The sequence below is a fragment of the Lampris incognitus genome, chromosome 2 (genome assembly GCF_029633865.1).
Source record: "Lampris incognitus isolate fLamInc1 chromosome 2, fLamInc1.hap2, whole genome shotgun sequence".
Taxonomy (NCBI): Eukaryota; Metazoa; Chordata; class Actinopteri; order Lampriformes; family Lampridae; genus Lampris; species Lampris incognitus.
In genome coordinates, this window is record NC_079212.1 from 48,455,952 (window position 1) to 48,482,492 (window position 26,541).

A 26,541-nucleotide genomic window follows, 5' to 3' on the forward strand; every position below is an offset into this window, starting at 1 on the left:
GCTGCTGCAAATAAAATGTCAAATAAAAGATACAACTCCCAACAATCAACCCTGACAGATGGACATTATCCCTACAGACCTGATGGTCACAGCACAGGTCACTGAGCACAGCGTTGCATTACTGCATGTTTGCACATGCGAGACTGTACGTGTGCAGATTTTCATGTGTGTGTGTGTGTGTGTGTGTGTGTGTGTGTGTGTGTGTGTGTGTGTGTGTGTGTGTGTGTGTACTTGCTAGTGTGCATGCTGTCTGCTACGATGAAAGCGTTATGAGTCATGTCAGGGCACACGGGGTTTTGGACGAGTAATTAGCCGGGAAAGACGCTTGTGACGTGATGACATCACCGATGAGTGGGAGAGATGAAGAGGACTCTGTTGGGATTGAGCGAGAAAGAGACAGGGTGGCAGAGTCAGGACGAGAAAACAAGAGACGGTACTGTATATGAAAAGCTGTTCTGGTGCCTAGAAATGTGGATGAGGGAGAGAGAGAGAGAGAGAGAGAGAGAAGGAGAGAGAGAGAGCAAAATGGGAAGGATGTCCATGGCTTCTGGCAGAGGTTAAGGAGCTGTGATTTCAGGTGTGGAGGGAGGACAGCAGTCAAGGAGACAGCTGTCGGGCAGGATAGAGGGATAAGGTGACAGGAACAAAAGACAGAAGGGCGAGTCTGAAGAGTGCTATGCCTGGTGATGAAAGCAGAGGAGATGGGAGAAGGGAGGCAGTGTAGCCGAGCAGAACAGAGACCAGCCAGTAACAGGAAGGTCTCAAAGGCCCATGTGACCTGTCAGTGTGCCTGTAGGGCAAAACGATGGACCTCCATCAGCCTGGTCACTTTAAGTCACTGGATCACAGCATCTACAGAAGACTTTACAGGGGGCGTCCGGGTGGTGCGGCAGACTATTCCACTGCCTTTCCCCCTCGGGCGCAGCTCCAGCAGGGCCGTGGTCCTTGGGCCCACCGGCTGCAGCAGACCAGGCTCCCCCAGCCAGACACCTTCAACACACCTCCCCTCACGACGGCACCAAAAACACAGTCAAGGCTATGCGAGGCCGCCGCCAGACCGCCCTCGGTGTTATTGGAATTGCCAGTCTGCATGGGCTAGCAGTTAGCTTAGCCCGACCCGCTTCTGCGTTCCGTCAGTCCTCGGGGGCAGCTCCGGCCGTCAGGGCCGAGTACCCTGGGCCCATAGGACGCAGCAGACCAAGATCTCCCAGCCATTAAACGACGATAAAATAAACCGAGACGCAGACGTGGACAAACACTGCATGGACGGTACTGGGTGAGGCCGCGCCGCCATCTTCCCACCATATATATATATACATATGATATACATATGATATATATACACTCACTGGCCACTTTATTAGGTACACCTTGCTAGTACCGGGTTGGACCCCCTTTTGCCTTCAGAACTGCCTTAATCCTTCGTGGCATAGATTCAACAAGGTACTGGAAACATTCCTCAGAGAGTTTGGTCCATATTGACATGATAGCATCACGCAGTTGCTGCAGATTTGTTGGCTGCACATCCATGATGCGAATCTCCCGGTCCACCACATCCCAAAGGTGCTCTATTGGATTGAGATCTGGTGACTGTGGAGGCCATTTGAGTACAGTGAACTCATTGTCATGTTCAAGAAACCAGTCTGAGATGATTCGAACTTTATGACATGGCGCATTATCCTGCTGGAAGTAGCCATCAGAAGATGGGAACACTGTGGTCATAAAGGGATGGACATGGTCAGCAACAATACTCAGGTAGGCTGTGGCGTTGACACGATGCTCAATTGGTACTAAGGGGCCCAAAGTGTGCCAAGAAAATATCCCCCACACCATTACACCACCACCACCAGCCTGAACCGTTGATACAAGGCAGGATGGATCCATGCTTTCAGTTTGTTGACGCCAAATTCTGACCCTACCATCCGAATGTCGCAGCAGAAATCGAGACTCATCAGACCAGGCAACGTTTTTCCAATCTTCTATTGTCCAATTTTGGTGAGCCTGTGCGAATTGTAGCCTCAGTTTCCTGTTCTTAGCTGACAGGAGTGGCACCCGGTGTGGTCTTCTGCTGCTGTAGCCCATCTGCCTCTAGGTTCGACGTGTTGTGCGTTCAGAGATGCTCTACTGCATACCTCGGTTGTAATGAGTGGTTATTTGAGTTATTGATGCCTTTCTATCAGCTCGAACCAGTCTGGCCATTCTCCTCTGACCTCTGGCATCAACAAGGCATTTTCGCCCACAGAACTGCCGCTCACTGGATATTTTCTCTTTTTCGGACCATTCTCTGTAAACCCTAGAGATGGTTGTGCGTGAAAATCCCAGTAGATCAGCAGTTTCTGAAATACTCAGACCAGCCCGTCTGGCACCAACAACCATGCCACGTTCAAAGTCACTTAAATCACCTTTCTTCCCCATTCTGATGCTCGGTTTGAACTGCAGCAGATCGTCTTGACCATGTCTACATGCCTAAATGCATTGAGTTGCTGCCATGTGATTGGCTGATTAGAAATTTGCGTTAACGAGCAGTTGGACAGGTGTGCCTAATAAAGTGGCCGGTGAGTGTATATACATATGATATACACTACCGTTCAAAAGTTTGGGATCACCCAAACAATTTTGTGTTTTCCATGAAAAGTCACACTTATTCACCACCATATGTTGTGAAATGAATAGAAAATAGAGTCAAGACATTGACAAGGTTAGAAATAATGATTTGTATTTGAAATAAGATTTTTTTTACATCAAACTTTGCTTTCGTCAAAGAATCCTCCATTTGCAGCAATTACAGCATTGCAGACCTTTGGCATTCTAGCTGTTAATTTGTTGAGGTAATCTGGAGAAATTGCACCCCACGCTTCCAGAAGCAGCTCCCACAAGTTGGATTGGTTGGATGGGCACTTCTTTGAGCAGATTGAGTTTCTGGAGCATCACATTTGTGGGGTCAATTAAACGCTCAAAATGGCCAGAAAAAGAGAACTTTCATCTGAAACTCGACAGTCTATTCTTGTTCTTAGAAATGAAGGCTATTCCATGCGAGAAATTGCTAAGAAATTGAAGATTTCCTACACCGGTGTGTACTACTCCCTTCAGAGGACAGCACAAACAGGCTCTAACAGGTACTATTTAATGAAGATGCCAGTTGGGGACCTGTGAGGCGTCTGTTTCTCAAACTAGAGACTCTAATGTACTTATCTTCTTGCTCAGTTGTGCAACGCGGCCTCCCACTTCTTTTTCTACTCTGGTTAGAGCCTGTTTGTGCTGTCCTCTGAAGGGAGTAGTACACACCGGTGTAGGAAATCTTCAATTTCTTAGCAATTTCTCGCATGGAATAGCCTTCATTTCTAAGAACAAGAATAGACTGTCGAGTTTCAGATGAAAGTTCTCTTTTTCTGGCCATTTTGAGCGTTTAATTGACCCCACAAATGTGATGCTCCAGAAACTCAATCTGCTCAAAGAAGTGCCCATCCAACCAATCCAACTTGTGGGAGCTGCTTCTGGAAGCGTGGGGTGCAATTTCTCCAGATTACCTCAACAAATTAACAGCTAGAATGCCAAAGGTCTGCAATGCTGTAATTGCTGCAAATGGAGGATTCTTTGACGAAAGCAAAGTTTGATGTAAAAAAAAATCTTATTTCAAATACAAATCATTATTTCTAACCTTGTCAATGTCTTGACTCTATTTTCTATTCATTTCACAACATATGGTGGTGAATAAGTGTGACTTTTCATGGAAAACACAAAATTGTTTGGGTGATCCCAAACTTTTGAACGGTAGTGTATATATGGCCACATCTTCCCGCCATCTTATTCATCATATATTCGTCATCCGATCATCTAAAGAAGAGTGCAGCGCGCGCGCGCGCGCGTGTGTGTGTGTGTGTGTGTGTGTGTTAGGAGAGAGAGAGGCTGCACGCGTGTACAGGCTTTAGGGCTGAGCTGAGCGCTTTGTTCATTTGTTCGACTGGGATTTGGATCCTAAATTCCGATTTGGAGGGTCCCCCCCAAAAGAACTTGATTACCGGATGTTTGTCAACATGTGTGTTTATCATCATCAAGCCAGCTCTGCTCTGGCAGGTTATGAAACGCGTAGCCCATAAAGGGGCGCGGTTCCGCCCCCCACCGTGACTCCTCTCCACGGGCACCACCCGTGGGGGAGCTGTAGTCACATGTCAGAGTCAACCATGTGGAAACACCCGCACGCTACGGCGGATTATAATACGAAGAAACCGTTTCAGCAGATTTGTAGGAAGATGGAGCTTTGGGGAAATTGTCGACGATGCTTCCAAGTGTATACATGGGTACTCAGATCCCTCGAGAGCGCGACGGCTGACGGATCCGGTTTTGCGCACGCTCGTGTCATCGCGCTGCGCAGCGTAAACGGGGCTGAACAGCAATGGGAGATACGACACGTCCCCTCAAACTGAATTAAATCATCAACCCCCCCCCCCCTTGTTTTACCCCCTTTTTCTCCACAGTTGTATCTGGTCAATTACCCCGCCCTTCCGAGCCGTCCCGGTCGCTGCTCCAGCCCCTCTGCCGATCCGGGGAGGGTTGCACACTACCACATGCCTCCTCCCATATATGTGGAGTCGCCAGCCGCTTGTTTTCACCTGACAGTGAGGAGTTTCACCAGGGGGACGTAGCGCGTGGGAGGATCACGCTACCCCCCCCCCCCCATTTCCCCTCCCCCCCTGAACAGGCACCCCGACCGACCAAAGGAGACGCTAGTGCAGCGACCAGGACACATACCCACATCCGGCTTCCCACCCGCAGACACGACCAGCTGTGCCTGTAGAGACGCCCAACCAAGCCGGAAGTAACACAGGGATTCGAACCGGCGATCCCCGTGTTGGTAGGCAACAGAATAGACCGCCACGCTACCCGGATGCCCATCAAATCCATTTTAAGTCACTCTGTATGATAGATTAAGCAAGGGGCCTAAAGTGAAAACGTAAAATGTTTGTACCTGATTTGCCATGTCATCCTGCACATATTCAACACCCCCCCACCACCACAAACCCCCCACCCCAGCTAGCCATGCTGCCACTCATCATAATAGTTAATGGAATGGAAACAGGAGAGCACATCGATGTTTATTTGCATACCAACAACCACAAGTTCAAGTAGTGAGTGTGGGGGTCATTGTTAGAAGCAGTTGTGGCTCGTCAGCTTAACTATTCACCCACCGCTACGTCTTCTCAAGCCTTTCATGGGGTATGCCCTCGGCATCGACCCTCATCCTCTTGCCCTCCATCTCTCTCTTACTCCTGTCTTCCCTCCTGTTGTTAATCTCTCACGCCACCCTGTTCTCCTCGATCTTCCCCTCCCTTCACCACCTCTTCCACTCCCTCACCTCCATTATTTATACTCAGGCAAACGTACAGCCACCGTCTTCCTGCAGTCTCTCCTCCACCCCTCTTCCCCTCGTTTCGTTTCTCATCACTCCCTTTCCTTCTGTCCTGTATCTCCACAACCACCTCGTGTTTACCCACAGAGCACTTATTCATAACAATGAATACGTGTGAAAAAAGGAAGTTTGCTTTCAAACATCCAAGGCTGCCCCCCGTTTCACGACCAGCACCTCTCAACAAGACAGGATTTAACCCCCCACCGATAACAGTTTACTTCCCAAATCCATCCCCTTCATACGGGTAGCTATTGTCTTCTCATTAGCCTGCTGTTTACAAGCTCTAACACCGTTTCTCCAGGAGCTCCAGGAGCCCTGCTCTGATGTCATCAGACGGGACAATGCAATCTCCTGAACCACATGAAATATGAAAATACAATTATACCCCGGTGAAGAATTATGCCCAAATGCTATGACGAGATACAGTGCCAGTAGTATATTCAATGGAAGAACACATCTCTACTACTATTACTATTACTACTACTACTACTACTACTACTACTACTACTACTACTGCTTTCGGCTGCTACCATTAGGGGGCGCCCCAGCGGATCATCCGTTTCCATCTCTTCCTGTCCTCTGCATCTTCCTCTGTCACACCAGCCACCTGCATGTCCTCCCTCACCACATCCATAAACCTCCTCTTTGGCCTTCCTCTTCTCCTCTTCCCTGGCAGCTCCATATTCACCATCCTTCTCCCAATATACCCAGCATCTCTCCTCCACACATGTCCAAACCATCTCCATCTTGCCTCTCCAAACCGTCCAACCTGAGCTGTCCCTCTAATATACTCGTTCCTAATCCTGTCCTTCTTCATCACTCCCAGTGAAAATCTTATCATCGTCATCTCTACCACCTCCAGCTCCTCCTCCTGTCTTTTCATCAGTGCCACTGTCTCCAAACCATATAACATAGCTGGTTTCACAACCATCTTGTAAACCTTCCCTTTAACTCTTGCTGGTACCCTTCTGTCACAAATCACTCCTGACACTCTCCTCCACCCACTCCACCCTGCCTGCACTCTCTTCGTCACCTCTCTTCTGCACTCCCCGTTACTTTGGACAGTTGATCCCAAGTATTTAAAACCATCCACCTTCGTCACCTCTACTCCTTGCATCCTCAGTCCTCCCTCTCATTCACACACATGTATTCCGTCCTGCTCCTTCTGACTTTCATTCCTCTTCTCTCCAGTGCATACCTCCACCTCTCCAGGCTCTCCTCCACCTGCACCCTACTCTCGCTACAGATCACAAAGTCATCCGCAAACCTCATCGTCCATGGAGACTCCTGCCTGATCTCGTCCGTCACCATTGCAAACAACTATCTGTTAAGAAATGAACATTTCAGTTGGGCATTGATGAATAGTAAAATTTACTCTTTGTCAATCAAAAAAAAAATACCTGAAATCTAAAAGTAGAATCACTGAATCCGTCTCCTGGTTTTTATCTTAAATGAGTCGTACAGTGGGTGGTTTTTAGTGTCTGGAGCTCGTGCTATGTCTCTCATGGGTTGTCATTCACGTGACCAACAAAGCTCATCACTCGTTTCAGAAGCCAGTTTTGGATGTCACTTCACAGACGACGCTGTCCTGCTGGAATGGAATAGACAAGTGGGCCAAGGGGGGAGTAGCATGATCCTCCTACGTGCTACCTCCCCCTGGCGAAACTCCTCACTGTCAGGTGAAGGGAGGCGGCTGGCGACTCCACATGTATCAGAGGAGGCATGTGGCAGTCTGCAGCCCTCCCCGGATCGGCGGAGGAGATGCAGCAGCGAGCGGGACGGCTCGGAGAATGGGGTAATTGACCAGATAAAAAAGGTGTGTGTGGGGGGGGGGGTGAAAGAGTTTTACTAAAGGCACAATCCACATTTTTTATTGAGTTGACCCCACTGTTCGCCTTCAATATTGCTTAGAACCGTTTATTTCGACAATTTATTCAACCATTCAAATTTATTTATGAATAAATCATCTCAATCTCTCCGTTAACCTTCCTTCCTTCTTTGTTAAATTAAATTACTTTCAGTTTAATTGTCCATCCATCCATCCATTATTCCAACCGCTTATCCTGCTCTCAGGGTAGCGGGGGGAAGCTGGAGCCTATCCCAGCAGTCAGCGGGCGGCAGGCGGGGAGACACCCTGGTCAGGCCGCCAGGCAATCACAGGGCCCACACACCGGGCTACATATGGGGTATATCTGTATGTCTGCACATCCATTTTTTCACATGCATGCACCGGTTTGTAAATCTCATGAGCATGTGTGTGAGTGTGGGTGACAGGAAGGGGGCTCGGGAGCCAGAGAGAGCTCAACTCTCTGGATGGAGAGAAACAGGGATGAAGCCAATTGGAGAATGCAGCAAGGATCGAGAAAAAAAAAACAAAAGTAAATTGAAAACCAAAGGACAAAGAGAGGGATGAACAGACGAGGCAATGGTACAAATGTGGTCCAGCTTCTGGATGACAGGTGCCTGTTCCTGCCATGCCGCAGGACAAAATCCCTGCCTGCAACAAAGTCGGCCTTGACAGGCAAAAGTGGAGTAAATCTACTCCTCAGCTCACTCCCACTAATTCCCTCACTCCACCTCTCTACTTCTGAACGTCTCTCTCTCTCTCTCTCTCTCTCTCTCTCTCTCTCTCTCTCTCTCTCTCTCTCTCTCTCTCTCTCTCATCACTCTGGAGCCATGTTTGTCTTTCCCCTTACTCTTCCTCTACATTTTTCCTTCTCAATCTCTTCCTCATCTTGGGCCACTGGTGTTCGTCATAGAACATAGGTCATGCTGAAACTAAGCCAACTAGTCAATGGTTTTCGTTTGTTCCTTTCGTTTGTTCCTGTATGCAGGTTTTCCTTCCGGCCGGACTCCACACCAGGTGAGGTCACTGATTAGCAACCCTTCAACCAAAGAGGAGGAATGTATCAGTGAAGTCACCTGGTGTGGAGTCCGGCTGGAATGAAAACCTGCATACACATGGCTCTCCATGGCCCCTGGTTACCCACCCCTGGTCTAAATGGTTGCTATATGCCTCCCTCCATCTTTCCAAACCTGGCCATGTCGAGAAAAACACCAGCGACTGTACTCCACTTTGCCAGGTTTTGCACTGTCACGGAGCCAACTCGTGTTTGTGTAGGATTTCCTCTTTAATCATCTTCTCTCTGAGCTTCTAATATAAGACACAGCGAGGCTGCGGGCGCCTTCTGGTAAGAGCCTTGGCTGAGGGAGGAGGCACAGTCACCAGAGGCTGCAGAGAAGGGAGGGAGTAACATCAATAACCGCATTCCTATAATGAGCTAATCCCGGCGGTGACCACAGCCTTGAGCCAAAGACCCCTCGAATCTATGCGCCGTCCGGGTCGCCGTGGGACGGACTGGCAGAGAATGTCTGTGACCTTTGCAGTAAGCGAAAGCACCGCAGTCAGGCTCACTTTACTTTCAGGGTAATTTGAGCATGTTTGGTTTGTCCAGACAGAACCGAGAGAGAAAACCTATTAGCGTTAACACGGCAGATTCGTTCCCTGCACTTGATGCCATTCAGGGCCCGTCCACACTAGCGCTAACAAGGGGTGCTTCTCCACAAATGTCTTATCAAATCCAACCTCAATCCGGTTATCAATGGGAGAAATTGATGGGAATGTATCTTTAATAATTTAATAATAATCCAGATAAGGAAATCAGAGAACGTTGAATCAGTTCATCTGAACAAAACGTTGATTGACAGAAACATTTCATCACTCATCTAAGTGAGCTCTTCAGGCTCACCTGACTGCAGGTATCACAATCAGAGACACTTTATTTGTCATTTTATTTCATGCACTTGCGCACATGAAAAGAAAACAAACATCACCCCCCCCCAGCCCACAGCAGTGCAAAACAAAGACAAAAACACATGTCCAAAAACTACGAGAACTACAAGAACACACGTGTCTAAACTACACAAAAAGAAATCACTGTCCAGGATAACGAACGCCAGCCAGGATGACTGTTGGAACCGCCGGTCTGCATGGGCTAGCAGTTAGCTTAGCCTGCCCTGCTTCCGCATCCTGTCAGACCGCCCTCGGTGTTACCTGTTCGGGCGCAGCTCCGGTCAAGGCCTTTATCCTTGGGCCCACAGGACGCAGCAGACCCGGCTCCCTCAGCCGATCCAACACCAGCTCTCCCAGCCAGACACCTTCGACGCACCTCCCCGCACTCCACACGACGACACTAAAAACACAGTCAAGGCTAGGCGAGGCCACCGCGACACCACCCTCGGTGTTATCAGAACTGCTGGTCTGCATGGGCTAACAGTTAGCTTAGCCTGTCCCGCTTCCCCGTCCTATCAGACCACCCTCGGTGTTACCTCTTCGGACACAGCTCCAGGCAGGTCCGTGGTCCTTGGGCCCACAGGACACAGCAGACCAAGCTCTCCCAGCCGACCCAGCGCCAGCTCTCATCAAACGAAGACAAACTTAGACGCAGACTTGGGAAGAGACACTGCATGGACGGTACTGGGTGAGGCCACTGCAAACGTGAATTTGCGCTGCCATCTACCCACACCGGAGCGGAAGACAATACAATACATGAACAATACAGTGGTTATGTCACTGTGTTGTTTATAAGGGTGGGATACCTGCCATCAGTTTAGACTGAAGAGGTCACTCAGATGATGATGAAACATTTCTGTTAATAAACGTCGTGTCCAGATGAACTGATTCAACCTTCTGTGATTTCCTTATCTGGATTATTGAGCAAGCACAAAGATCATTTTCCTGCTAATTTCTCCAATTAATAGCTGGGTTGAGGTTGAATTTTGAAAAGACACTTGTGGAGCAACAACAGTTGTTAGGTCTGGTGTGAACGGGGCCCTGAATGACACCACGTGTAGCGAATGAATGTGACATCCATCCATCCATCCATCCATCCATCCATTATCCAAACCGCTTATCCTGCTCTCAGGGTTGCAGGGATGCTGGAGCCTATCCCAGCAGTCATTGGACCGCAGGCGAGGAGACACCCTGGACAGGCTGCCAGGCCATCACACAGGGCCGATACACACACATACACACATTCACCTGACCTACATGTCTTTGGACTGTGGGAGGAAACCGGAGCCCCCGGAGGAAACCCACGCAGACACGGGGGGAACATGCAAACTCCACACAGAGGACGACCCCCAACACTGGACTACCCCGGGGCTCGAACCCAGGGCCTTTCTTGCTGTGAGGCGATTGTGCTAACCACTGGGCCACCGTGCCGCCCATCTGGCCAAAGCGAGCATGCTCAAATCTGTTGGCTTTGTTTCGTTGTTGCTGAATTAGCTTGTTGGAGAAGTGATCAAACGTGTCTGCGGAAAAAACTAAAAACAGAAAAAGGTAATCCAGCCTCCAGCAGACAGGACGGGGTGGTCCGACGCCATGGTGTTGAGCTTTTTGAGCTTTTATTAAAATAATCCTCTCAAAAAAGCCCTCTTATGGTCCGGATCTTTTTATGTGTTGTGTGGCAGGTCCACCACAGGGAGCACGGCTTAGAGGAGAGGAGCTGCTCACTGGGAAAGTTCTGGACCTCCTGCTCAGCATCCGGTGAGCAACATAGCATATAGCACGACCAGTACTGTGGTGTGTGTGTGTGTGTGTGTGTGTGTGTGTGTGTGTGTGTGTGTGTGTGTGTGTGTGTGTGTGTGTGTGTGTGTGTGTGTGTGTGTGTGTGTAATTGCGCATGTGTATGAATGTGTTGTCATTTTCAGTGTGTTTCTCTCTGATCTCCATCGTCACACACAAATACAAACAGTGCTGCAGAAAGAAGGTCAGAAAAAACACATTAAACAACCGTACAACAAAATAACCACTACCAACCAGGAGTAACGGCTCATTTGGTCACATTTAACATGCGTGTGTGTCTGTGTGGGCGTGTCTGCGTCCACGTGTGTGTGTGTGTTTGTGTATGCACACACACGTGGAGTCGCATTCAAATGGAGCATATATTTGCATCCATGCCCCTGTGGCGATATCTGCGATCTATAGATGTGGAGAAAAAGTGTGTGTGTGTGTGTGTGTGTGTGTGTGTGTGTGTGTGTGTGTGTGTGTGTGTGTGTGTGTGTGTGTGTGTGTGTGTGTGTGTGTGATTACATGTTGATTGTTGCCTGTAGCGGTGATTACTTGTTTAACTCTCCCTCTGCACCAATTATAAACAGTGAGGATGAGTCACCATTAATGATGGTCACTAAAGCCACCAGATCACTTCAGTCTGCCTCGCTGATCCGGCTGCACCAGGACCTGCGAGACCAACAGCTTTTCTGCAGCGACGGGAGGGAAAGTGTGAGTATTTACTCCAACAGCCAAGGTATTAATAGTTTTAAGCCATGCTATGCTTCCACCGCTTTCTTGGGTTCAATGTGTTGCGCTGTAACGTGCATGTCCGTTGTGCTATCAAGCACCAGCATCTCCACGGTTACAAGAAGCTGGATGAAATGTGTTGGATGAAAGGTGTTGGATAAAAGGTGTTGGCTAAGCCTACACACTGGCCAGCTGGATCACATATTGTTTTCAACACCTGTAGGAAACAGGGATCAGGAACAATCCGGAACAGTTTATTTCGTTGCCCACCAGCCCACAGCAGTGCAGCACAAACGGCAAAAATCCAAAATTTTCATCACATCCAAATTTCCCAAAATTGACACCACCAAAAACATACAACAAAAGAGAAGAAGGCAAAAAATAAACACAAACGGCTAACAACAACACAGTCCACAAACTCCACTGTCCAGGAGAACGAACGCCAGCCAGGATGACGGTCAGAACTGCCGGTCTGCATGGGCTAGCAGTTAGCTTAGCTTCCGCGTCCTGTCAGACCGCCATCGGTGGTTCCTCCTCGGGCACAGATCCAGTCAAGGCCGTGGCCCTTGGGCCCACCGGATACAGCATACCAGGCTCCCTCAGCCAATCCAACGCCAGGTCTCCCAGCCAGTCCAGACACCTCCGACACACCTCCCCGCACTCCACACGACGACACCAAAATACAGCCAAAGCTAGGCGAGGCAGCCAGCAGACCGCCCTCGGTGTTATCGGAACTGCCGGTCTGCATGGGCTAGCAGTTAGCTTAGCCTGACCCGCTTCCACATCCTGTCAGACCGCCCTCAGTGTTTCCTCCTCGGGCGCAGGTCCAGGCAGGGCCGTGGTCCCTGGGCCCACAAGACGCAGCAGACCAGGCTCCCCCAGCAGACCCAGCGCCAGCTCTCCCAGCCATCAAACGAACACAAAACAAACCTAGACCCACGTGGACAAAGACGCCACATGGACAGAACTGGGCGAGGCCGCCCCAAACACAAGTTCGCGCCGCCATCTTAGGGAAGAGGGGTCTGCAGTCGGCTGTTAATGTGCCTGCGTGTCTTGCTGCTGTTTCTCCAGCACCACGTGACCGTTTGTGGAAGGGACGGAAAGCCATGGTTTGATCATAGCTGTCGATCACCGTAACTGCTGCATTCTTATGTTATTTGCCTCTAAAATTCGCCAAAGTATTTCTCTTATCCGTATTCCTACCTTGCAACACCTTGATTTCTGGGAAGGACAGCAAGTAAAGACCAGAAGCTACCAGATCCATAGCGGAGCACTCTCTGATCACGCTGTCTTTTTTACAAAGGCTACCACATATAATTCCCGCTACTTCCACGGCGCCTCTTCCCCCACTACAACCCCGTCTGTTTCCATCTGCCATCTGAGGCCGTATCACAGCGAGCATTATACATTTTTCCTTTTCTGCAGAGGAGAAAGGAAACGATCCTCAACGTGCGCTACTCCTTTTAAAGAAAGGCCCAGTCCTAGCAGAGCTGAGAGGGGTCACCATGGGACAGGACCGGGAAGTGTGTGCAAGCAGAGATATGGTAATTACCCAAGAAAGTTCTGAGGCAGTAAGAGAGGAGAGATATATAACATGGTGAGACCTGACAGCTCTGCAGAACAGCCTTTATTCTTGCTGGCTAGCAGCGACTAACAGTTAGTCGCAAGGCGCGTAGTCTTTAGGAGCAGAAGCGAGGGAACTGTTCACAGGGAGCAGAAGGAGGGAACTGTTCACAGGGAGTGGAATGCACTGGCCCAGTAGCAGCATGGCTCCTGTAAGGATTCACGCTACAACAGCGATTACAATGGACTTTCTCTAAAGCGCGGTTATGGCCGACAGGAAGCTAAGCCAGGGTCGCAGCGTACATTAGAGATCACATTTCCTGGGCATCCGGGTGGCGTGGCGGTCTATTCTGTCGCCTAACAACGCGGCAATCGCCGGTTCGAGCCCCCGTGTTACCTCCGGCTTGGTCGGGCGACCCTACAGACACAATTGTCCGTGTCTGCGGGTGGGAAGCCGGATGTGGGGATGTGTCCTGGTCGCTGCCCTAGCGCCTCCTCTGGAGGGCTGCAGACTACCACATGCTTCCTCCGATACATGGGGAGTCACCAGCCCTTTCTTTTCACCTGACAGTGAGGAGTTTCGCCAGGGGGACGTAACGCGTGGGAGCATCACGCTATTCCCCCCAATTCCCCCTCCCCTCCTGAACAAGCGCCCCGACCGACCAGAGGAGGCGCTAGTGCAGCGATCAGGACACATACCCACATCCGGCTTCCCACCCGCAGACACGATCAATTGCGTCTGTAGCGACGCCCGACCAAGCTGGAGGTAAAACGGGGATTCGAACCGACGACCCCCGTGTTGGTAGACAATGGAATAGCCCGCCATGCCACTCGGACACCCTGAGATTAGTTTTTTTTAATGAAAATGTCTTTTTTCCTGTGTTAACACGCTCAACCAAACAAGCATATGTAAATATGACAGGAAGAGAAGAGAGCGAGACTCAGGCTCGTGTGTCGTGCTAAAACTGAAAACCCCCATACAGGTTGATAAGCAGCCACGCGAACTCCCTCTCTGACAAACACGTGCTCTCTCGCTCTGTCCCTGTCTCTTGCTCTCTCGCTCTCTCTCTCTCTCTCTAACAAACACGTGCTCGCTCTTTCGTTTTATATCACGCAGAGAACGCTGTCTCTGCACCTGCTCTCTCACTCTTATTAGACACATAGTAACGACACACCTGGCGCCAACTGATTAGCCTCAAAGCAAACACACACACACACACACACACACACACACACACACACACACACACACACACACACACACACACACACACACACACACACCGCATGCACACTTGTTGCCAAGCAACAGCAATGCCGCTTGATCAGTTGAGTGAGATCTGAGAGCGCAGGAGGCAGATAGGGAGAGAGCTCGGGACAGAGCTCGGGGAAAAGCCGGGCAGTGTGATGAAGGAAGGCGATGAAGAGGCGTTACGCCAGCTGAGCCGACCAGCGACTGAGAGCGTCGCTTACCCGCGTACACTGACACGCATGCGCAACACTGACACAGAGTGTTGGATCAGTTGATCTGGACACGTCTACTGACAGACACGTCCCATCACTCATCTGATGATGGGACTTTTCCACCACATGGTACCGGCTCGACTCCACTCGCCCTTTGTTCGTTTTCCATCACTGGAAAGTACCGGCATTCTGGTAACTGTTACCACTTTTCTGGTAGCACCTTAGTCGAGGATCCAAAAAAACTGGGGCGGGCCCCAAAATCAATGCAGACCTCTGATTGGTCAGAGAAACGCGTCACTGCGTCATCAACGCGCGCATGGGATATCACCCGGCATTTTTAGATACCGAAGCGGTGGAACCGGAGTTATATTTTGAAACTGAAAAAAATGGACAGCCGAAAATCCACGCCGTGGTCTGTCGGTAAAGGAAAACAACATAGAAGCGAGTCGAGTCGAGATGAGTCGGTGCCATGTAGTGGAAAAGGGGCATTTAAATGACCGCTTCAGTCTCAGCTGACTGCAGGTATCCCCACCCTTATAAACAATACAGGAGCATAACCACCCAAACCAACCATCGGTTTCATATGCAGATATGGGTGTGACCATCAGCTAGAGTTTTGATGGCCATGTGTATCCCCAGAGGGCTGGGGAATAGTTGCAGTTACAGCATTGTAAGATGGTGCCAGGATGTACTCTTACCCCCCCCCCCCCCCCGGTTCAAGGATGGTCGTTCCCTCTTCATATGTAGATGGCTTCTTTTGACTCCCCGTTCAAACCAGCGTTCCTCCCTATCAAGGATGTGCACATTCTCACCCTTGAAGGAGTGGCCACTGGTCTATAGATGGTGTAGACTGTGTAGATGGTGTAGACTGTGGTGTAGATGGTGTAGACTTTGGTGTAGGTGGTGTAGACTGTGTAGATGGTGTAGACTGTGGTGTAGGTGGTGTAGACTGTGTAGATGGTGTAGACTGTGGTGTAGATGGTGTAGACTGTGGTATAGATGGTGTAGACTGTGTAGATGGTGTAGACTGTGGTGTAGGTGGTGTAGACTGTGGAGTCCTGGCCTGACGTGTTAGCTCTCCTGTGTTGTGTCATCCTCTTGGCCAGAGTCTGTTTGGTTTCCCCGACGTACAAGTCACAGCAATCCTCCCGGCACTTAACAGCTACACTATATTGCTCTGTTTGTGTCGGGGGACCCGATCCTTGGGGTGGACCAACTTCTGGTGCAGCGTGTTTTGGGGTTTGAAATGTTACGTCTCGCCGCTCCACACCCGCTCTGCAGTGTAACCTTGGCCAAGGCTCAACGTCTCCCCGCTCCACACCCGCTCTGCAGTGTAAGCGTACCCGGAGCTCTGCCAACTCCACCTGATGCCTGTTTCCTCGTTACCCCTCCACTCACCTGTTGGCAATCACCTCCCTATATCTGGCTGTGTCACTCTCAGCTTGTTGCCAGTTCGTGCCGTTCCCTGGGAGAGTACTTGTGCTTGTCCTGCTCATCGAAGTTTGTTTACTTACCTGGATCTTCCCTGGAGATTTCTCTGTTGGACCTTCCTCGTTGCTCCCCTTCCCCTGTGCGCTGCTTTCCGTTTACGAAGAGGATTTCTTCACTCCAGCGTTGCTGTGATTTTCCGTTCTCCTTTGGTATCCTCCTGTTTACCCCCCCCCCCCCCTCCTGCCTGGATTAAGGGCCGACTCCACTGTTCCCGGATTAAAGGGCGACTCCACGATTCCCGGCTTAAAGGTGGACTTCGTGTTTCCTGGTGAGAGTGGACTTCCTGAGTTTTCTCTTCAATAAATTAGCCTGTTGGTCCCGCTATATTGTGCTTTCTGTGTTTGTGCTCTTGGGGTCGGGTGCAAACCCTAACATGAAAGCAACTGAGATGCGGTATTTGGAAAATGTGCACCTCGACTGTTCCGACACTCCCTGCGTCTATGTAGTATTCCGTCTTGCTCCAACTGACTTTCATCCCTCTTCTCTCCAGGGTCTCCTCAGCCTGCTCCCTACTCTTGCCACAGGAGACAATGTCATCCGCAAACATCGTAGTCCAGGGAGACTCCTGCCTGATCTGGTCTGTCAACCATTGCAACCGCTTATTCTTACTCAAGGTCTATCCCAGCAGTCATTTCACATCAGGCAGGGAGACACCCTGGACAGGCCTCCAGGCCGTCACAGGGTTTATATATATATATATATATATATATATATATATTGTGGCAGGATGAGGAAAAACACAGGAGACGAAGGCGAGTTTGCTGTTTATTCCTCAGTTCCAAAATCAAACTACAGCAGGAACAACCCTGCACCAGCAAGCTCGGGAACGTAAACCACGCCCCCAGCTCACAGTCCTGCTGGGTGAGAGGCATAGCCCCTAGCATCCGCCACAATATAACTTTGTTAAAAGAAACACTCAATGGTAGGGAAAGTGCTCAACAAATAAGGAGCAAAATAATCTAGTGAATCAAGTAAATTCCTTGTGAGACAGTACAAGCCTGTTTCATGCCATAAGCAATCATCCAATCACCAGCTGTCAAAAAAACAACAAAAAACGGATGGATGGACGGATATCACATATCCAACAATAGCCATCAAGTATCCATCAAATATCCAACATGCTGATCATTAAGAGAGAATGGGCTTTAAGCCATCTGTTCACTAAACTCCAACCAATCACCTTCATCTGCACCAACATCATCAGCCTCACACTGTCTGAATCTTGTTTAAGCCTTCAAGCCTTTGAACAGAAACGCTGACAGTTCTTTCTCGAACGGTTCCCCTGATTCGCCTTAATGTCAACATTGTGTCTGACTCTCTGAGAAACGGAAGTAGGTGTTGTGTATCCATGCAGTCTGCCAAATTCAATGTGCGGCTCCATGCGGTTTCGATGCCAGCTGCTGCCATTGTTGGCCATCAACCATCATAAAACCAGGCAGTCACACGTGCTTATGCACACAAAGTGGCCCATTGTTTGATGTCAGAAGGCATTAGTGAGAACTGTGTGGATGTTGACTGTTTACTACCCACACACACACAGTTACACACAGCTAGAGCTGTGACAGATGAACATTTTGAAATGTTCATCTGTCATTCCACCCTGAGAAAGGAGCAGCACAGAAAAATCCAAAGTGCACGATGATACAGGGTGGAAATAATAATAGTCGTTTGTTTGGCCTTCAGATTAACTGGTCTGACAGCGAGCATCATCTCTGACAAATTAACACTCGGGTACTGTATAGTCTTAGACCCCGTTTACACTTGGTTTTAAAATGCGTTTTGGGCGATCGGATCACAAGTGATGGCACCTGCGTCTATCATGTGTCTCCAAATGTGTCCTGCTGACCATTTGTGATCAGATTTCATTACTCCGAAGAAGAAGAAGAAGATTTCCTGTTACGTCCTTGTCGGGGACGCATCAGCGTTTACACTACAACAGATATGTGGTCAAATGCGTCCCAGACCACCAAGTGGTTTGAGTAACCGGTTCACAAAACGTTTTGGTGGTCGTTCACACTGGTATTCAGCGCTGTCCACTTGTGATCCGATCGCCCAAAAAAACGCATTTTAAAGCCAAGTGTAAACGGGGCCTTGGCACTGCTCGCAGCAGAGTTTATTGAATTCCAGGATTCGCCGGTTGGGGGGGATTTCTAACCACCGATTGTACTGTGACTGCATCAAATTTCAAATCCCCTTCTGCCGGCTGCAGACGACGTGCAGTTCCAGTGAAACAGAAGATGCTGAGACAAGGACATCCCTGTCATGGGTGACATTCTCCCTGCTTCCTACTCTGCACTGTGTTGAGGAGACGATCTGCTGCAATCGATCCTTTTCCAATAAAACGTGACGGATGACCCGCGCCATCCACATTTCGGGTTTGCTCTGAAGAGAGCGATAGAAGTAAAGCAGGAGAGAGAGAAACAGCATCTACTTTGGCAAGTGATTTAACTGCAGGGGGAGCACAGAAGAAGTCTGTCTCCGCGGTTTCTGGACTATAATTGCGTCCCACCGTATCACTCATTATAACAGGTGCCGCAGACTGCAGAGGGATGCTTTCACAAACACCGTCCTGACGCAAAATGTAGATGTATCGGCTCACGTCTGTTTCAACATCTCCATAAAGCATTAATTTGGCTATAACGATGGTTAAATTCTCTTTAATCCAAGGTCATGCATGCCGGGTATGCACTCAACACACTGCCTGCTTGGGAGAATCAAACAGATTTGCAAGAATGGAGACGGCACCCACATTTTCCTTGGATGGACTGTTTTATTCTTTTGATATGCAAACTAATCAGAAAGGTAATCACGTCAAATAAATATCTGCTGGTTGTTTCTCTAAAGTGACTCAATGGTTCATTAAGTCTGTACCCAACAAGCCTGCAGCCTCGGATGCAAACAGGAAATCACAGAGAAGATGAGCCGCAGGCGGTTTAAGTAGGGGGGCTGCCGACTAAGACGACAAGTATGGAGGGGAGCCGGCGTGGGGGAACGAGTGGAGAGGCAGAGATCTCTTTTTAATCGCAAGTCCCGTACCCCATACACCCACCGCACGACCCCGGGAGCGCTCTTTTATTCACGCCGCCCAGAAGGGACCAGAACTGACAACAATGTAACGAGACCCCCCCCCCTCCCCGTGTCTCAAGTGGCGACACCAGCCCAGTCACGGGCCAACAGTCAGTAAAACGGTCTGAGTCGAACCCCCAAAACAATATGACAAGGATAACCACAGCATGAACACCACATCATTAAAGCCCAGTTTTAAATCTAATGTGACCTACTGAGGGCTCGCCGGCCGATAGGCCGGCGGGGGGTCGGCCCCCTGGCCTGTTGGCCGGGGAGTCAGCCCCCTTCAGTCGAGCGGTTAGCGATGTCGCCTCGGGGTGCAGTGCAACCCCTGAGCGAATCCCGCAGCGGGCGGAAGATGTGCTCGGTTACACTGGTGGGATTCGATACGGAGTTGTACTGCACCAGGGGGCGACGTTGCTAACCGCTCGACTGAAGGGGGCCGACCCCCCTGGCCGATCGGCCGGCGAGCCCTTAGTAGGCTACACTGACATTAACAGTCCCATCAGCCATTGCGCTCCCCCAGCGCAGAACCCCCGGCAGTCAGAGCGACCGCCTCCCCCGGTCGCTACAGTGTGACGTCATAGTTTCGTTTGCGCTGCGCGTGTGTAGCAGAACTGGAGTGGAGTGTTGACTCACTTTATCAACTCCCATATTTTCGTAATGTGTGTGTGTGTGTGTGTGTGTGTGTGTGTGTGTGTGGTGTTAGTGTGTGTGTTAGTTAGTTAGTTAGTGTAGATAGCGGGACCGAAAACTAAAGCACTTATGATCCTAATTCTTTTTGGAGGTGGTAGGTATTGTCTCAGAGAGTAAGGGGAAAATCCCAGAAAATTAAAATTATGCATAAATGTGCAAAATATGCATTTTTCTAAAAAGGCCTAAAAACCACTTTTCTCGGCATTTCAGGTGATTCTGAGCATCTTTGATTTTTTTTCACCTATATAAAAAAAATTCTGGGATTTAGAAAATGTTCTGGCATTATGCAAAATATATGCATTTTTGCAAAAATGCACTTATGATCCTCATTTTTTTGGAGGTGGTAGGTATTGTTCCAGAGAGGACCAGAAAAATAGCAGAAAATTAAAATAATTATAATAACTATGCATAATTATGCAAAATATGAAATTTCTAAAAATGGCTAAAAACCACTTTTCTCGGCATTTCAAATGATCTGAGCATTTGGGGGGAGGGAGTTGGAGTGGGGGGGGGGTTTAGGGGCAGAGGGAAGGCGGTTAGCTGGCAGGATGAAGAGGAGGGAGATTTAGACGGGTGGATAACCAAACCGCTACATTGTAGCGGGGTTCTTCTAGTTATTCAATAAAGTCAAGTCAAATCAGTTTTATTTGTGTAGCCCAAATATCACAAATTACGAATTTGCCTCAAGGGGCTTTACAGCAACACAACATCCTGTCCTTAGACCCTCGGCTCGGATAAGGAACAGTTTTAACAGTTTAATGTTGTCTGCGTAATTACGGTAATATATTATGGTAACATATAAAGGTTTCGGTTTTCTTTTTTTTATTATTTTTCTTTTTTGCATGTGTACATTAGGACTTCTCCTAATTTAAGCATACTGTTGGATCTAAGATGTTACACAGCCACCTGCCACTACTGGGGGGGGGGCTGCGCCCACCACTACGGGGAGCTGCAGCTCCCCCGCCCCCCAGCCCGCGCTAATGAACGGACATGTCTCTCCGTCTCTTTCACATCTACCAAGCTTCTCCCCTGCCTGTTGCGCTGTGACGCCTCTCCAGGAATACGTCACATCACTCGGCTCGTTAGAGTGGAAGGCATATTTATCCCCTCACACACATTTGTGTCCCTCGTGTGCTCCGCCCTCTTTCCCTTCCCCTGCACAAACCTACACAACTTACGAGAAGTTTCACGCCTCCTGGGAGTGAGAATTACGTCCGCCGTGTTTATTCGGCGGAGGTGCTCCGCATAGCATGGCCAGGCCCCACACAGGTCCGCTATTTAACATTCTCCCAATGACGCAGGAGGACACATGCACGCCTGCAGAAACACGGATACTGTACACTCTCACAAATGAGAGCGCGCACTCTCTCTCTCTCTCTCTCTCTCTCTCTCGCTCTCGCGCACGTGTACGCATGTACAACCCACCATTTCCGTAAGCAGCTTCTCGGTGCGTCTTGGGTCCAGTGTTAACTGTATTTATGCCCAGCCTGAACTGCAGCTTCCCCAAACTGCTGTTATTGACAAGCCCAGCGGCTAACGATCTCAGCACCGCGTGGCTTCTGTCACAAACGAGCAGCCTCCAAATCTGCGCAGCGCCGGGGAAGAGCTCGCACGGACTTCCTGCCAAACCGAGAGGTTAATCTGAACCCCATCCTCCACGTCAGAGCAAATAGTGTTGTTTTCGTTGTTGTTGTTGTTGTTGTGTAACTCGCCTATGTCAAGGCCGCTGCACACTGACCCTGAACTGCCTTGAAATGAGTAAACATATGGGGACTTTTCTGTCCTCACTGTGTCTCACACACTCTGAAAGCACACTGTTAGCCTTGTAGCCCAGCCCTTCTAAGGCGAGACCGAGTCCAGATCGAGTCTATAGGGGGCGAGTCCAAGTCAGGTCTGAGACCAAAGCTTCATCGAGTCCAATCGGCTCTGTGCGTAACTGTAGTCCACTGACTTCCGGTTTCTACTGAAGCGGTCATACCAGTTTCCTGTTTGTTGGCGCGTGCTTTTGACAATGGCATATTTTTCGCGACGCCTGCAAGATTTACCATGGGTAAATGCCAACCACACGCACACAGTCCTCATCGTTGTGGACGTAACTTGATATGTACAACTAGAATCTTTACCCCCGTGTGCTGGTAGGTGCAGGTGAAAGTTTGTCGACGGTTGTGTGCATGTGGAAATTGGTATGACCGCTGCAGTAGAAACTGGAAGTGAGCAACAGTTATGCAGAGAGTCGATTCAAGTCCAACATTCTCAGGTGGCAAGTCCAACTCAAGACTTGTGGGACCAAAACTCATGTAAAGGCAGTGCAAGAGACAGCACAAATCCACTTTAACGCCATGAATATAACTATACACAAGTAGCGTAGCATCGTAACAACAGCCAGCATTTCCCTAATATCTGTTCAGGCTTTTTTCTCTGCCAAGTAACAGATGTTTCAGAGACATAAATCAATAACAACAAAAGGAAACCCAATGGGAGGATATTCATTTCAAAAATCGAAAATTGAAAAATGATCCCTTGTCATCCACATTTTCTTTAAATGGCACACACATCTAGAAAATCTCCCACACTGGGGAAAACTTGGCCAAGGTGGCAGATTTGATCATAACTTTTTGTCTTAATCATCTCCAGCCAGCCAGCCAGATGGCGGGCAAATGTGCAAGTTTTTGAAGACATGAATTCTTAAACGTGTGTACAGATGTGTAGTCTTACAAGGATGTCTCTCGTTTATCACGCAGGCTAACCTCTTAGCGTCTTCTCTTACCTTTCTCCAGAGCGGTGACGCCCATGGACGGCTGACCCAGGCTGGCCCTCGTCTCCCACTTGCCCTCGTCAGCGTTGTACACCTCCACGGAGGCCATCGGGGTCTGCTGGTGGTCCATGCCCCCCAGCACCAGCACCTGGCCTCTCAGCACCACGGCCGAAGCCCCTGCACGAGCGCTGAGCAGCGGCGGCAGCTGGCTCCACGTCTGGCTCTCGATGTCCAGCACCTCGGCGCTGTCCAGAGGCACGCCGGTCTCACTGCAGCCCCCCATCACGTAGAGCAGGCCGTCGTGGTAGACGGGGGTGCAATACACCCTGCGCTGTGACATTGGGGGGAACTGCTCCCAGTACAGGGACTTGACAGGACTCACCGCCATCTCCCGCACGGGCATGTCTCCGTGGCCGAGAGGAGGGGATGCACCATTACACCACGCAGGGGAGGAAGGAAAGAGAGAGGGGGGAGAATTAGGAAGAGGGGGGGAGAGAAGACCAGGATGGAAGCCCGGGGTGAGAGGTGGGAGGAGGAGGAAGCAGGAAGACGAGAGGGTTGGGGGTGCCGAATGTGGGGAAATTGGAAAAGATGGATGAACAGAACAGACAGAACAGAACAGAAAGTGTGGGAGAATGGGAAGAGATGAAGGAGAGGAAGCGAGAAAGCCAGACAGAGACTGAGACAGCAAGACAGAAAGTGAGGTAGCAAGCGTGTCTAACACTCCCCAGCCAGATGTCACAATGCTATCTCTCTCTCTATCCAAATGTTTTATTCATCCAACGGTTGGTGGTTCCGAGGAAAGATACCATCTGCCCTTCATTTCCCCGCCTTCCTCCCTCCTTTACTCCATCCTGGCTGGCTGGACGTTATTTCCGCCGCTTCTGGCCTCAGAATATTCTTGGGTGCTCTTGCCTCAAGGCCAGGCTCCAATAAAGGAAAAAGGGTGTAGCAGGATTCACTGCTGGCTGCCGCGAGAACCACAATGTCAATTTTTAAAGAAAGGATGGAAATGGCATTAGATTAAAGAAGAGGGAAGAGGAGACTAATAAGCACTGACCTTCACCGGTAACCCTGATAATCCAGAGGGGGGGGGGAAACATCTCAGGAAGCCAAATTTATATCTGTGAACAAAGGCAATTATCCCAGGCTATAGGCCCCTGGCCGCGGCTCCGAGTCTCCGGTTTGAACCCTGGTGATAGGGTCTACATGCCTAATGATGATAAATCCTTTGGAAAAAACATGAACAAAGTCTTTAAATGAAAAACTCCCTGGGAGTATAATGAGTACAACACTCCCTTGAAGTTGAAGGCAGAGAATCCCTTTAATGAGAGCAGAACTCAGAGTTCCTATGGGGCCGTTCTGCGGGGGGGGGGGTGTTCGGGGGGGGGTACCTGGGTGGTTCCCTGCTATCTTCCTGATCTCCTCTTTGGAGCAGATGATGGTTCCCAGGAGAGCCCCGACCTGGGAGGGGGGAAACAAACACAACATGGGATTAATATCAAAGGTACTATCAATAAAAATCTTACTATCAGAGACAAACATGAATATTGCATGTATTGGGGGTGGGGTGGGGGGGTGGGAAGAGTTGTCGATCTATTCCAAAAGTAAAACGCTTCAAAACCTGCGTTACGACCTGGGAATGAGGAGAGAAATGAGGAGAGGGCGTTCTGCCCTTTAATAAGCCAACCTTCTTCAGCGGTACTGTGGGCCCCTACACGTTCATCTCGAGACTCGTTTCAGCTTGCCAGCATGGAGGAGCCAACTTTGCAACACAATTCTAAAGAGTCCAAAACTCCCTTTTCATCTAGAAAAATCATTAAAGGATAAATGCAACTCCAAAAGTAGAATAACTATGAAAATATTGCAACGGTAAAAACATCAAAACTGATGCCTGTCACGTATCAGGAAAGAACCCAAAAGCAGACGGGACAACCAGGTAAGGGAAGAATCAAGTCTTTATTGAAGTAGCCGATCTCGGGGGTAGAGCAGGAGTTGACTCAGTGGCAGGTAGGCAGGCAGGCAGAAGTCCACGAAAGGTGACGTTCCAGCGAAGACTGGTCCATAGTGGAGGCCTTTTAAGGGTGAGGGTGATTGCCGGGGTGAAGGGGGGGTCAGCAGGTGTCAGCTGGCGTAGCAGGTGTCAGCTGGCGTAGCAGGTGTCAAGGGCGATCGCTTTGATGTCAAGGGCGAGAGGCTGTGACAATGCCGAGCTAGCCGTTCTGCTGTCGGACAGGTAAGCAGCACTTTCATTAAATATATAGCCACGTGTGATACATTTTAAATATGGAAGTGTTTTATAGTAGCATGACCGCCTCTGCAATTGGCATTTCTGCAGGATATACATGTTAGCCAGCGCATTAGCTGGGTCATTAGCAGACTGTTGCTCAAGGGGACGGTTGCCAATGTTGTTGCAATTCCTACCGGTCGCCGATAGTGGTCACTAGAGAGGAGCTTTATTCATAGCACCTTTAATATTAGATATATGATATAAGAGTTTGTCCAGATCATGATACAAAGTCATGATGAGATGGAGAGTCTAAAGATGCAGGGGGTGGGGGGGAGGACTAGCAGGAGAAGGAAAAGCGTGCTGCTCGCTCTCTTTTGCTTTGTTTTCACCTCTTGTCTCTTTCTGCCCCCACTCATCTGCTTCCTCGTCTTCCTCATTTGCTGAACACCATAGATTGTATGAAATAATGGACGTACACACTGACGTCACTGTTTGGTTTGTGGACTACCGTTTTGAAGCCTCAAGTTTGGCATTTTCCTGTCGCCATCTTGGTTTTTGGTTTTCCACACAGACATGGGGAGAACATGAGAACTCCACACAGAAAGGACCTGGGAAAGCCTGGGGTTCAAACCCAAGACCTTCTAGCTGTGAGGCGGTGCTAAGCTGTGGGCCACCTGCCAAGAAGATGTGGGACATGGGAAATCTAGTCCCTACCAAATTGAGTACATTTGCTGGAGGCAAATTATGTAGAAGGCATCTTGTCTGTAGGGACGCCCGCCCAAGTCGGAGGCAACACAGGGAGTTGAACCGGGATCCATATGTTGGTAGGTGATGGAATAGACCGCTACACTACCCAGATGCCCCCACATGCATGTCTTTTTGATGTTGAAAGAAGAAGTGGGATAGTCAGAGAGATGAATAAAGTAGACAAGGGTACAAGGAGATGCGGTGTAACGTGAAGAGTGAGGTGGCGAAGGCAAAGGAAAAGGCGTATGGTGAGTTGTACGAGAGGTTGGACACTAAGGAGGGAGAAAAGGACTTAGGCTGACTGGCTAGACAGAGGGACCGAGCTGGGAAGGATGTGCAGCATGTTGGATGATCAAAGATGGAAATGTGCTGACAAGCGAGGAGAGTGTGCTGAGAAGGTGGAAGGAGTACTTTGAGGGGCTGATGAATGAAGAAAATGAGAGAGGGAGAAGGTTGGATGATGTGGGGATAGCGAATCAGGAAGTGTGGTGGATTAGCAAGGAGGAAGTGAGGGCAGCTATGAGGAGGATGAAGAGTGGAAAGGCAGTTGGTCCTGATGACATACCTGTGGAGGCATGGAGGTGTTTAGGAGAGATGGCAGTAGGGTTTTTAACTAGACTGTTTAACACACTCTTGGAAAGTGAGAGGATGCCTGAGGAGTGGAGAAAAAGCATACTGGTACTGATTTTCAAGAACAAGAGCGATGTGCAGAACTGCAGCAACTACAGAGGTATAAAGTTGATCAGCCACAGCATGAAGATATGGGAAAGAGTAATAGAAGCTAGGTTAAGAGGAGGAGAGGTGGTGATCGGCGAGCAGCA

General features: G+C 49.5%; 1 protein-coding gene across 1 annotated transcript in view; it reads right to left on the reverse strand.

The window, feature by feature from the left end:
- LOC130108096 (kelch domain-containing protein 8B-like) overlaps positions 1-23,146 on the reverse strand; it is a 323,003-nt gene extending 299,857 nt beyond the window's left edge. The window contains exon 1 of the mRNA XM_056274941.1: positions 22,756-23,146. Within this exon, the coding sequence (XP_056130916.1) occupies positions 22,756-23,146 (391 nt within the window). The remainder of the gene's footprint in view (positions 1-22,755) is intronic.
- Between the last annotated feature and the right edge of the window lie 3,395 nt (positions 23,147-26,541).